The sequence below is a fragment of the Rousettus aegyptiacus genome, unplaced genomic scaffold, assembly GCF_014176215.1.
Source record: "Rousettus aegyptiacus isolate mRouAeg1 unplaced genomic scaffold, mRouAeg1.p scaffold_m13_p_11, whole genome shotgun sequence".
NCBI classification, from domain to species: Eukaryota; Metazoa; Chordata; class Mammalia; order Chiroptera; family Pteropodidae; genus Rousettus; species Rousettus aegyptiacus.
Window position 1 is genome coordinate 92691557 of NW_023416286.1, and position 12954 is coordinate 92704510.

Genomic DNA, 12954 nt, shown 5'->3' on the forward strand with positions numbered 1-12954 from the left:
CGGTGATGGGGTCAGAGTGAGGGCCGCCTGCTCTGCTCTTTCTAGACCCACTTTGCAGATGGGGACACGGAGGCACGAGGCTGGCTGCCCGAGGTCAGAGCTAGACGTCGGGACAGCCTGTGCCCTGAGTCGACCTAAGTGCAGGGAGGCCGCGAAAGAATGCCGCACACAGGTCACCAGGCGGCGCAGGCGGCGCAGGCGGGGCCGTGTATCGTCTGCGGGACCAGCTCGCCGGCGAGACGGCCCTTTCTGTGTCCGGCCTCAGCGTCCGCCAGATCCGTTCAACACTTGTTTTTTTTTTTTTTTTTTTTTTTCCAAACCAAGTCACTGTGACGGGTCCCGAATTACAAACCAGCTCTCAAAGGACCTACACGGCGCTTGGTGCCTCTGACGACCCTGCCTTCCCCAGACCTGTAGTAGGAGCTGAAGGAGCCGTAGACCAGAGTGGTGGCCTCCTCGACCCGGGCCCGGAACTTCCTGGGGAGCTTCATGTTGTCTGTCAGCAGGATGCTGGCGGCCTCCAGGAAGTTTTCCAAGTCCGGGATGGTCAGGAAGTTCACGAGCCTGCTCATCTTCCCCAGGAGCACGCGGGCCCTCCGTGCCAGTGCGCCAGCGTCCACCTCCAGGGCCGCCTGGTTCTTCATCTCGCTCAGCATCTCCGGGGTCAGGAACTGCGGGGTTCATGGGGGGCCGGGTGAGCGCGTGTGCTGCCCTGGGATCCCACACCCCCCACGGCCCCAGGATGAGGCCCCCGTGCTCAGGCCCCAGCCCGCACTCTCCAGGGCAAATCCGTGCTCCCGGCCCCGCCACACACAACCACCCTCACTGACTGCCCCCGGAGCCACATCCCGGCCCGACCCCGAACCGAAGGGTGCCAGTGCCTGAGCCCCGGGGCGGCCTGCCTTCCAAAGGCTGTGCCCTCCTGGGGGCGTCCGGCTTCTCCCCATGACCTCCACCGTGGGGGGAGCCTGAGGCCCAACCACGGCCGGGAGACTCTCTGCCACGCCTGGCCACGAGCCCACGTCCACCTGGGCCCCCGTGGAGTGTGTCTGGGCCACCTCCGCCTTGGTTTGTAGCCTACAGCAGACTGAGCCCAGGGCCCCCTGGAGGCAGGGGGGGGTGGCAGAGGCTGATGCCAGTTCGTCCTGTGCCTGTGTGGTGTCCGGATTCTGAAACGTTTTCACACAGAGCGTCTTGCTGAAGCCTTACGGCGACGCTGTGCCCCGTTTTACAGATGACGGCAGGCTCAGAAAGAGCAAGAGGCCTGCGGGCTGTCATACAGGGCATGGCGGGGCTGCCGCCCGGCCTGCGAGCACCCTGCCGGCCAGTCACGTCTGTGCCGATCTGCCTCGTCTGGACGCACCCTCTGCTGGCACCCGGCTCTCCGCCCGCGTCGGCCCTTCACCTGCCCCGTGGGCCACTGACTTCCCTGGCCCCCCTCCCTCAGTGCACCCCCACCGCGATTCGAAGGCCGGTGGCCCAGGTCCTCACGCCCTCCCTTGGCTGGTCACCACCGTGCGGGGGGCAAACGGAAGACTCGGGGCAGGCTGTGTGCGCCGCCTCCTTCCTGGGCCGCCCGCCGGAAAGCCCGGGGCAGGTGAGGGGGCGGGGGCCCCGTTATTCAGCCTGCAGAACGGCGGGCAAGGGAGTGTCGGGCGGCCAGCCATCGGCTCTGCTCGTCCCTGTCCTGGTCTCCGCACGGAATGTGTCCTGTCCTGGGCACCCTGGGGTGGGGGGCGCCCTGAGCCCACACGTCCCTCCCTGCTGGTCAGATGGTATTTTCGCTGGCGTCTGCTGTGCAGCTGCTTCTCCGTCTGCCTCACTTCCCAGGAGTCGTGTCTGTCCGTCCGTCTGTCCGTCCGCCGCCCAGGCAGTCCTCTCTGGCGGGTCTGTACAAAGCGCCTTCTGCAGGGTGGGGCGGGGGACACCCCGAGTCCTCTCCTCGACTCTGGTCCTCGGCGGGGGGAGGGGGGGCGTCTCACCCTCTTGTCCTCTTACGCTGCAAACTCTAGGGTCCAGACTCACCATTTGTAGGGGGTTGAATCGTGGCCCCCAAAATCCATGTGGACGTCCTAATCCCCAGTCACCCATGAATATCACTGTATTTAGAAACAGGATCTTTGCCAGTGTCATTAAATGAAAGACCTCAGGGTGGGGATTCAGGACGGGCCCTTAAGCCAATGGCCGGTGCTCTTACAGGGGGCGAGAGAGGGAGATGGAGTCCCCGGAGGCACGCGGAGGAAAAGGCTCCTGAAGACAGAGGCAGGGGCCAGAGCGATGCCGCCCCCAGCCGAGGAGAGCCTGGGACCCCCGGGAGCTGGGAGAGGCAGGGAGGACCCGGCCGCAGGGCCTCCGGAGCGGGCCGGCCCAGCCGACACCTCGGTGTTAGACCTCTCGTCCCCAGAACTGCGGGAGAACGCCCTTCTGTGGCTCTCAGCCCCCCAGGTGCGTGGTCGTGTGTTACGGCGGCCCCAGGAAGCTGTTCCTCCCCCAGACTTTTTTGCACGGCCTTGCGGGGGGCCGTCTGTTTCGAGAGGAGCACGTCTAGGGGGAAGCAACGCGGACGCCCCCTTCGTTTGCGGCTGAGCGATTCGAGGGTGTCACTGTCCTCAGAGCCCAAACCCACGGCACGCAGGTGTGAAACGAACGCCTTCGTGTGTGCTCAGGCATCGGGCCCGGCGGGGGGCCCCCTGGGTTTCCGTGGGTGGAGTAGTGCAGAACCTGGCCGGGGCCCGCGGCGCGGAGACCGTACCTTGTACTTGGTGCCCAGGTTTAAGCAGACGTGGTTCTTTTGGTGGGTGAAGCAGAAGTTGATCGTGTCCTGGCTCCTGACGTGCACCTCGATGTGCCGGTTGAGCCGTAGGCAGACGGGCTGGACGGGGGGGGCGTGGACGTGCTCCCTTAGGTTCCACCAGTTCCAGGCCTTCTGGGCGTGGTCTTTGGCGAAGTAGTAGCCCAGGTTTGGGCTCAGGCTCAACCTAGACCAAGAAGTCGCCTTGGCAGCCACTGCGCGTGGCCCTGGGGCAGAGGGCACAGCCTCTCCTGTGGGGACACGGGCCTGCCCTCTCCCCTCCAAGCCCCCCGTTTCTTGGTCCTTCTTTGCCCACAAACAGGCCCCAGGGGACCAGAGGTCTTGGCTCGTGGGAGGAGCCCCAACCAGGAGGGCGGACCCAAGACCAGGTGCTGCCTGTCCCCCGAGCCGTGCCGGAGTCCTTCCCTCCTGTCTTCCGTCCCTGGCCCCCGGCTCCCATGCCGCGTCCTGTTCCCGGGACGGAGCCGCACAGCCAGCCGGCTCCTGCTTAGCGTCACCCCCTGGGAGCAGCCCTGTCCACACCCGCCCCCCGGTTTCCTCCACCCCGGTTGGCATCCTCGTGTAATTTACTGATCCATACGGTCGACCCTGGCTATGCGCGACGTGCAGTCAGGGTCTCTTAAGTCGCTTTGAACGTTGGTAAATACCGAACCCCTTGTCCGAGGAGAAATATCCCCGCGCCTAGCTCCCCTAGGTCACCTGAGAGCCGCCTGGCCCCCGAGCTGGGGCTCCCGGCATGACACGGCCCTGTGCCGCCGGCTCCGTCCGCCGCCCCCGGCCGGGGGACGCCCGCCCCGTTCAGCCTCAGCTGGGAGTGCGTGCAGCGGGCGGCTTAATTTTCACCGCTTGCTCATGTTCGTGACTCTCCGTGAGACGCACACGCGCACACGCACGCACACGCACATGCACACACACGGGAGCAGCGAGTCCAGTCGTCATTTAACCTCTCTGTGCCTCAATGTCAACTAAGAATGCAGATGACGCCGGTGTCCTCCTCATGGGGTCGTTGAGAGCAGTAGCAGCCTGCGCAAGGCAGGACGCCGGCGGGCGTTAGGGTTACAGTCGTCCACGGGGAGGGGACAGAGAGGGGGTCCTTCTCCCACCCCACGGGGCAGGCCTGCAGACTCCAGCCCTTTGCACCCCCCTACTCCACGTCAGGCCCTCCCTGCTCCCTGGGGTTAGAGGTCAGCGCCTGCCTCAGGGGACCCAGCTCTGGGCTAAGGCTTCCTCGGGAAAGCAGGGTCTAGAACACCCCAAAACGTCTGAATTGGAGGTGCCTCCTCGAGGGGTGCAAGTACCCCAAGCTATGGTGTGAGGGGACCCACCCACCAAGGTCCCTGACTTTGGGCAGGTCTGGGGCCCCTCGCTGGGTGGGAGGGACCCTGACACCTGGCGGGAGGTCCGGTCTGGGGTTCCTCAAGCCCAGGGCCTGGAGTTTGGGGGAGATGCTGGAGTTGAGCGTCCACACACCCAGCAAACTACAGCCACGCCCTCTACCTTCTCTGACGAGATGGGAGTCAAAACATGACCCAGGAAATCCTGGAACAGCGTAGCTGCCAAGCCATCTCGTGCCCATGCAGTGTGGGGCTCCCCGCACCCCAGCCTGGGCAGCAGCTGTGGGGATCCCTGGCACCGATTCGGCGGGTGGGCCCTGCCCGACAGCTCCGTGCTTCCCGGAAAACTTGGAAGGTCTTTTCCAAAAAAGTCCCGTGACAACGGAACCGCGTTCCGATGATGAATTCCTGTAAGCACCTCTCTGCTGCGGGGTCACATTTTTCTTGGGTGCTGCCATGCCCGGGGATGGGGAGCCCATTCTGCCCTGTGTGTGTGGCCTTTCGGGGGTGACGGGAGTGGGGGGTGATAGGGACAGTGTCTCCCCCGTCCAGGTCTCTGATGCCCGATGCTGTCGGCGCGGCTTTGCTGTGGTTTAAGTCAAGCCAGAGCACGCAGCTGCCCTTGGGGGAGGCGGGGGCGGGGTGGTCAGGCGGCAGCGTCCAGCCGAGTGTGGAGGGGCCGCTGGGGTACGGGTGGAGCCCCCTCAGCGTGTCCTGGGCCTTGATCTGTGGCCCGGCGGGCAGGACCCTCCCTGGGCCACACCGAGCCTCCCCCACTGGCCCTTGCCAGCGGACAGGGCGCTCGGCGTTAGAAGGAAAAGCCAGCTGCGTGTCTCCCGCCCGCGAGCTGTGACACGGTTAGCAGCCTCAGAAAGCCTTCAGGGCGAGAGGACGGCGGGTCCCAAGGGGAGAGGGAGGCGGGCACTGAGCTGGCTGCTGCCCGAGGCCTGGAAGCGAGAGAGGGAACCGCCGGCCACTGCTGCCCCCAGGACGGGACATTCGGGCCCATTTCCTCACGAAGCCGAGGCTTCCCTGGAGTCTGGGGTGTGAGCGCAGCAGCCACCCTCACGCGGCCCGGGGGGGCCGGGGGGGCAGCTCCCCGTCGGTTGTGATGAGGAGCGAAGCGTCTCCTTGGAATCCCGCCATTATCTCACGGCCCTTGGGGGCCACGGCCCTGGCAGACGGGCCGTGCTGCTGCCCGCTCATGGGCACCGGCCACTTTCCGAAGCCTCGGAGGCCGGCGGAGGGTGCGCCGGCCTGGGGTCCCACGCCCGGCTGACTTGCCCAACCGCCTGGGAGCTTTGGAGAACACAGAGCTCCACGCCCCACCCCAGCCTGCCGGTCAGAGTCTGGAGGGCGGACGGAGCCTTCAGCCCCCTGCTCCCCACGGAGAAGAGCGCTCGGGACTCGCCGCCCACACTCACCAGATTTCTCTGTTCTCGTTGTGGAAGGTGGCGTGGCCGGCGTTGTTGACGAGGGCCTGTATTTGCATTTGTCGGCTGTCTTCCAGAACGATGTACGTGAACTTGCCCTCTGCCGAGCTGAGGATGAGCAGAGCCAGGTTCCCGGATGGGTAGCTGGAAGGTGGTTAAGGCACAAGCAGCCCCTTGGGGTCCCCTCGAGAAGGCGGAGCCCGCGGAGTCCGTGGGCCCAGTCGCACCCAGGCCCCGGCCCCGCGTCACACACTTTTTGGGCGGCGTGTGTGTCCTCGTGTGTCCTGCTGCTCCAGCGGATACTGTATCTGGCCCGATCCGTCGGGAAAGAGGATTTGGAAGATGCTCTCGTCGGGGTAGAAATCTAGCTTTGCGTTGTCTTGATGCACCTGGGGAGGGAAGCCGCGCCTATGAGAAGGGCGCGAGGCCGCTGGTCCCGATTGCGATCCCGGCGCTCGGGACCCGCCTGCCCACCCCGAGCGCCCCGTGCCACCCCGCCCACCGGCCAGCTGGGGAGTCTGTGCCGCAGAGCCCGCAGGGCCTCGGGTCGCGTGCCCGTGTGGCGAGGAGGCCGAGACGGGTCACTCCGCGCGCGGCCGTGCAGGTTTTCGACTGTCCCTTCGCTCGGGTGCGTCGTTTGTCCGTTTCCCGTGACTGTGGCGCGCGGACCGGGCCGTGTGAACCGCAGCATCGTGTCCTCCGCCCGCCCGGCCGCCGCGGAGGCCAGCAGGCGGGGGTCGAGCAGCGGCAGGGGCGTCCGTCCCGGAGGCTCCGCGGCCGCGTCTGCCTCACGCCCCTCCCCGAGCCCCTTCTTGTCGCGTGCGTCCCGTCGCTCCGGTCCCTGCCTCCGTCTTCGCGGGCCGTGTCCCCGCGTCTGTGACTTCGCGCGGCGGCTGCTTGTCACAGCACGCAGGGCCCCCCCTCCCCCCCGCCGCGCCCGTGTGACCGCGTCTTCATGGACTACGGCCTCGACATTTTCCAAATCAAGTCGCGTCCCCAGGCCCTGGGGCTTAGGACGTAAACACATCTTTTCGGGGGGAAAGAATTCAACTCGTAATGTTGGTATGTTCAGGGTCTTTATTTCTTCTTGAGTCTGAGTGAGTGAATTATATTGTTCTAGAAAATTATTTATTTCATGTAAAATTTTCAAATGTATTATAATTTTTTTTACATAATATTGAAAAAATCTTTTCCCTGTATTCATGTTTTTGTTTTCATTCTTTATGTTATTAATACCTTCTCTGGTTTTTTTTCTTTTCTGGATCAACCCTGCCTGAAGATTGGCCCGTTTTGTTCGTCTTCTCAAAGACTGTTCTATTTATTCTATTCTCTCTTGTCCATTGTATCAACTTCTGCTCTTATTATTATCATTGATGCACTTCTACTTTTTGTGGGTTTTCTATACTACTCCATTGAATTTTTCTAATTCCTTGAATTGAATCTTAAGCTCATTGGTTTTCCTCTTCTCGATCCTCCTTCTCCTCCTTTAATAGAAGCGTCTAAAGCTACAACATTTCTCTCAAAACACTGTGTTAGCTGTTTCCAGTGAGCGTATTTACCTGCCGTCGCACGGGAACTATTTTCGAATCTCGGCGTGATTTCTCCTTCGACACGCGTGTTTCACGCCTGCACCGCGCCCCTCGCCTCGCGCTATGCGCCCCTCGTTACTGATTAAAATGCTTCGGGGCGAGAGGCACAGTCGCTCTGACGCCAGCTGCTCGGTGTTTGCTGAGCGCGGTTTTGTGGCCTAGTGGGGGATCCCGTATTGTAGCGATTTCGAGGGCCCTCGAGAGTGATGCACGGGACCCGATCGTGTCCTGTTCCCAAACGGCGGTAAAACCCCAGCTCCTGGGTTATCGGGGCGCGTCCGACTGCCGCGACCCCACCCCACCCCCGCCCGTCACGCCGCACACACCGCCTCACCCGCACCCGTCCACACGCTCGCCCTTCTGCCTTTCCGGTTTCCGTCCCTGGTATCATTTCCCTTACTTTCTTACACACTCGGCTCTGTGTTTAAAAGGACCCCTTTTTTTTTTTTTTTTTTTTTTTAACATTTCATCTAAATTTCCCAGGTGTTCATAGCCAGCTTTTCAGGGCATCTAGTGACCCACGTTACTCTAACTAGAAGTCAGTCAGACCAGGGACTTTCAAACTATTATTTTTAACAGTCAACCAATCCCTCGTTCAAGAAAACTCGTGGCCGAACGCCAAGATCTATGACAATAAAAGAAAGAAATGCGGCGGCTTGTGGCGGAAGAGCTGCGGGCAGGTCTTTACATGGGCCTCTGGGTGGGAACCGCCGCGAGTTCCTATGACCGACTCAACTCTCACCGTCCCTACACAATGACCCTACGAAGGAGGCGCGGTCATCGTCCCCATTTAAGAGAGGCTAAGCGACTCGCACCAAGTCGTCCGGTGAGAGGAGAGCCGGACTCCCGCAGGCCGCCCCCAGCGGGCTGGGGACGCACTGCCTCCCGCATTTAGTCTGCAGATCACGGCTCTTTCCTTTTTTTCAAATCTAAAAATGTGCCTCGTAAGAACACGCCTGTGGTTGGGTCGCCCCGATGGCCTGTAAAAAGCTTCTGGAAGAGGCTCCTCGAAGAGGATATTTGTATTTGGGGTCTTCCTTTCCAAAGCCGCCCGAGCACCCAGCATTTACTCAGTCGCTTGGGCCACGGCGCCCGGGTCCATGCTTCTCTTTCCCTCACGTCCGCTTCCGGGGCAACGGGAAGCCCTCTCGAGTCTCCCTTCCACGACTACCCCAAACCGGACTGCGTTTCACGCCTCTCCTGCCAACACGTGGCGGAGATGCCCACCATCTCTCCCCCGAGCCGATGGTCCCCACGTGGGTTTTCTGCCTTTTGCTTGACCTCTTAAACCTGTGCTCCATACGGCAGCCAGAAAGATTCTTGTGGAGCTGGCCAGGGCATGTTTCTTTCCTGCTCGAGACCTTCCGCCGGTGCCGCCTCATCCGTAGGATACAATCCGGAGTCTTACCGTGACGCACGAGGCCCCGCCTGGTCGGGGCATCCGAGCTCATGCCCCGTCCCTCCCTCACTCACGGCTGCCCCGAGACAGCGGCCTCAGGGCCTTTGATTCATTCGTTCTGCTTAGACCACCCTCCCGCCAGCGACCTGCGTGGCTCACTCATCCTAGGCTCGACGACACTCTAGCTCCTTTGCTGCCTGGTCCCCATGGCACCTGACAATACCTGGTGTCGCACTGAACAGGATTTTCACATGCACACTGTCTCCTCTACTGGAGCTTCAGTCCCGTGGGCTCGGGGGCTGCGTCTTGTTTACTCTCGGGGCTCCAGCACATAGGAGGGGTCCTGGCACCGCCGGCTCTCAGTGTACGTGTGCAGAAGGCGTAAAGTCGATCACGTGGTTCGCGGTTCTGGTTCCCACTCGATGCTCCCTTGCGAGCTTCAGGCCTGATTATTAACGCACTCCAAATGACTAAGGTTTTGAGACTAGTTTTCACTTATGACTTCGTAGGATCCATCTTTGTACACGTACCATGGGATTGGGTTTCTAAAACAGGCTTTGTTTTTTAGAGCGGGTCACAGCCGAATTGAGCAGAAAGTGTAGAGATTCCCTGCACCTCCCGGCCCGCCGCATGCTCAGCCTCCATCACTGTTGACGACATCCCTCACCTCTGGGGACATTTCCACCGTCGGTCAAGGGGCCTGCCCTGACACGGCCTCCTCACCCAGGGTCCACAGTTCACCTTAGGCTTCACTCTTGGCCTTGTATGTTCTATGGGTTTGGACGAATGTGTGATGACGTGTGTCCACTCCTGGTCTCACGCAGGGTGTCCTCGCTGCGCTGACCGCCCTCCGCGCTCCGCCTGCTCGGCCCCCCTCCCCACGAGCCCCGGGCAACCGCTGACGCTTTCCCCGTCTCCTTGGTTCTGCCTGTTTCAGAATGTCACAGCGTTGGGCCCTGGAGCACCAGGGTTTGAAACGCACGGGTCCGTCCCGATATCCGCCCGTAAGACCCACGCGGTTCAAACTCGTGTTGTTCAGGACTCAGTTGTATTTTCGATGTGCAGTTGAGGGTCTGTGCTGCGGAGGGTTATGTCCGATTTTTGACTGCATGTCGGGGTGCCCTTAACTAACCGTGTAGCTGGAATCATACCGTATGTAGTCTTTGCAGACTGGTTCTCTTCGTTACGTGAATCTAAGGCCCTTCTATGTCTTTTCATGGCCTGACGGCTCATTTCTTTTTAGCACTAAATAGTATCCCGTTGCATGAAGGTATCATAGGTTATCCATTCACCACGTGAGTGGTTTTTGATATAGATTGTAAATTCATTAGGAGAGGGACCTACATAATGTAACACCCATTTCCTTTGCTCCACTCCCAATCCCATTCAATTGCCAAATACCGGCCCTATAGTAAGCAGAGTGTCCGGGAGCCCTGGTGAGAGCTTCAGTCAGTCTGTAGTAGCCCACACGCTCAGGTGCACCTCTAGACATCGGACACCTTTTTCTCGTTTGTATTCAAGTTTTGCGTTGGCTCTGATAGCTCCCTGATAGGTGTGTGTGTGTGTGTGTGTGTGTGTGTGTGTGTGTGTCTCACCTGAGCCAAAAAAACAAAAGCAAAAACAAAAACCCCTGCACACAGTGAAAATGCCAGCGTCCTGCCCCCTTACCTCCGTCTTGTTCTTTATCCATTCCGTGTCTATTTCTAACTTCTTTCGACGAACAATTTGACGAGGTTTTTTGACTTCTTGCCTCTCCGGCTCCTTGACTTCTTCTTGCCTCTCAGGCTCCTTGTCTTCTGATAACTGACTCCCAAAGCGATAGGTGATAGTAGGTATACCTATAGCCTTGGGGTTGAGCAAGTCTTTGGTGGAAAAAAGGAAAAAAAACAAAAAAACAAAAAAACAACTTAGATCTGTTTCTCTCAAAGAGAGTTTGGGGGTTTGTGGTGACGGCCACGTTCTCGCACATGAGGGAGGCTGCTGGGAAGGGGCCCGCCTTTGCAGAGGGGCTAGATTTCCGGCTCTCGTTTATCCTATTCGTTTATTCAACCCCTGTTTACCAAAGGCCTGCGACGTGCCAGCCCAGTGTTAGCTGCCGGACGCCACGTGGAGAAGACCCAGTCCAGGGACGTGCAGGGTGGGACAATAGCCACAAGCCACATGCCATCGAGAAGTGTGGCTGCTAATTCAGTTAATAAAAAAAAAAAAAAAAAGGCTAAAGTGGGGAGCTGTTGGCAAAGGAAACAAGCGTGTCGTTTTAACCTGAAGCGTAAATGCGCGTGAACACACCATTCTCAATGCAGGTCAAGGTCTCCCCCTGGCGGGGGGGTCTGAGGGGCTCTGTGATCATTGCCGCTCAAACCACATGTGTGGTGCCCGTAATTTTGATTTTGGAAATTTCTGAATAGTCTGAGCATAGGATTAGGGCGTTTTTAAAAGTTCCCCGTATTCGTCAAGCTAGTAGGTATGTTCGGTGCACCTCTAGATCCGAGCAATGTTTTCTCAAAAAGCCGCTTTCTTATTGGGTCTTCTTGAGGCATTCGAAGCATAATTTAAATTCTTAATTTAAAAGCATTAGTTTCCTTAGCAGCAACAAGTTTCTTTTTATCTTCACTTTCGTCCATTTTCTTTAAACAATTGAATTTTGGAACTAAACTAGTAGGGACGCCCCAGGTGACCCTTGGTGGCCATGTGACACGGGTTGGGAGCAGTGGTGCCCGAAAGCGCCTGGCCGGAAGGGGTGGCCCGGGTCCCCCCAAAGCCAGGTCAGGGGGCGGCCAGCTAAGAGAGCTTAGCTGTCCCACCATTGCGGTCAGCACAGTGCCGGAGGAGGTCATTGAGAGGAGGTGTCCGCTGATGGACCCAGGGGCTGGATCCGGGTGTTCGGAGGCTCCTCCCCCTCCCGTCCTTGGAAGCGACTGTGTCCACCCCCCCCCACCCCACCTCCCCGTTCCCACAGCTGGCGCCACTTCAAGGAGAGAGCCACACGCTGTGAGACCAGGTCTCTACCATGCGACAGGTGACCCCTCGCTAAGCGCCGTAGAGTTGCAGGCTTACTTTCGCGTTTCTTCATAATCCACAGGATTATTTCCTTGAACTTCTCAAAATTCTTCTTCAACCTGAAAGGAACGTGAGTTACCTTTGAAAGCCGGGGCTGAGTTCGCGGCCGCCCATAGCGCCGCACCGTGCGGACGGCGTCCGGCCCGGCCCAGGCCCTTTCCCGGGTTGGAGGGTGGGCTGCGGGCTCCCGCGGTCCCGGCCTTTCTTCCCGGCCAGCGCTCAGGACTAAAGGGGCCACGCACGGCCTCGCTCGGCGTTTCCCTCCTGGCCTCTGACCGGCCTTCGGCCCGGGCACCCAAATCGTTTAAAATAAATTCGGCGAGGGACAGGACCGGCAGGTGCACGTGCAAGGCTGGTTCTACGAGCGAAGCTCACGAAGCTGGAATTTTCCGTGACTTGTACGTACCCCGGTGAGAGTGGCATTTGGGGATCGCTTGGGCTGGACGGAGCTGCTTGAAACCCGTTTGGCATCTGGTAGGGAAGTTTCCAATAATCTCACTCAACATGACACCGTGAAAACTCCCCAAAGGCGTGGCTTTTCAGAATAGCCGGGCCCCTGAGCCCCTGTCACGTCAGTGCGCAGAGCGGGCCCTGCTGGGGTCGCAGCGGCCTGGACGGCTGGACGTCCACGCGGAGACGCCCTCCAGGGGCGGCCGTGCTTCCTGGGGCTCGGATCCGAGAGAAGGCGTCCAAAGCAAGGAGCGGCCCAGGCTCGGTTGTGAGAAAGGCCTTTGGCAAGGCAGGTTTCACGTTCCCAGCTCGGATTCCGCGAAGAGAGCATCGCGATTCAACCCCGAGCAGCCCCGCGCGCGAATCCCCGTCACCGGCCAGGGCTGTGTTTTCACCTGGCAGAGCGGGGGTCACCGTTCTGCCTTGGAAGCAAAGGCTGGACGTGAGGACGGCCTCTTCCGGGCCCATTTGCACCTCACGTATTTGTCTCAGTGGCTAGCACTGAGGAGGGAAGCAGGGACCTAGCCTACGTCATCTGTGGAAGCCTGAGGACCGAGAGCGGGTGAGGCGAGGCCAGGGGTGGGGTGCCAGATGCGTGCACGAGTTAGAACTGCATGGAGGGCACCCGCCAGGGGAGGTCTCTCCCATGGTCCTTTGCCCACCTTTGCTGGTGGAACCCTTACCAGCCAGCTCCTCAGTGGCAGAAACTCTGGAGTGTGCACTGCTGGAAGATCAGCACACAGTAGGGGCTCAGGAAATACTTGTTGCGTGCAATCGGGTTAGAATGAGCCTCGGTTATGGGCTTAAATGGGAAGGAACGGGGCGGGGGCAGCGTCGTGGGGGAGGCAGAATGACCTGGGGTATTGTTTGGCGTTTG

General features: G+C 60.1%; 1 protein-coding gene across 2 annotated transcripts in view; it reads right to left on the bottom strand.

Annotated features, from left to right (window-relative positions):
* Positions 1-284: 284 nt before the first annotated feature.
* The window catches only part of ERICH6B (glutamate rich 6B), a 41841-nt gene continuing 29171 nt past the window's right edge, over positions 285-12954 (bottom strand). For both annotated transcript variants that reach the window (XM_016143849.2, XM_016143848.2), the window contains exons 10-15: positions 11625-11686; positions 10236-10429; positions 5883-5968; positions 5571-5723; positions 2753-2978; positions 285-671 (exon numbers count right to left, since the gene is read on the bottom strand). In XM_016143849.2, the coding sequence (XP_015999335.2) occupies positions 345-671; positions 2753-2978; positions 5571-5723; positions 5883-5968; positions 10236-10429; positions 11625-11686 (1048 nt within the window). In that variant the 3' untranslated portion in view covers positions 285-344. The remainder of the gene's footprint in view (positions 672-2752; positions 2979-5570; positions 5724-5882; positions 5969-10235; positions 10430-11624; positions 11687-12954) is intronic.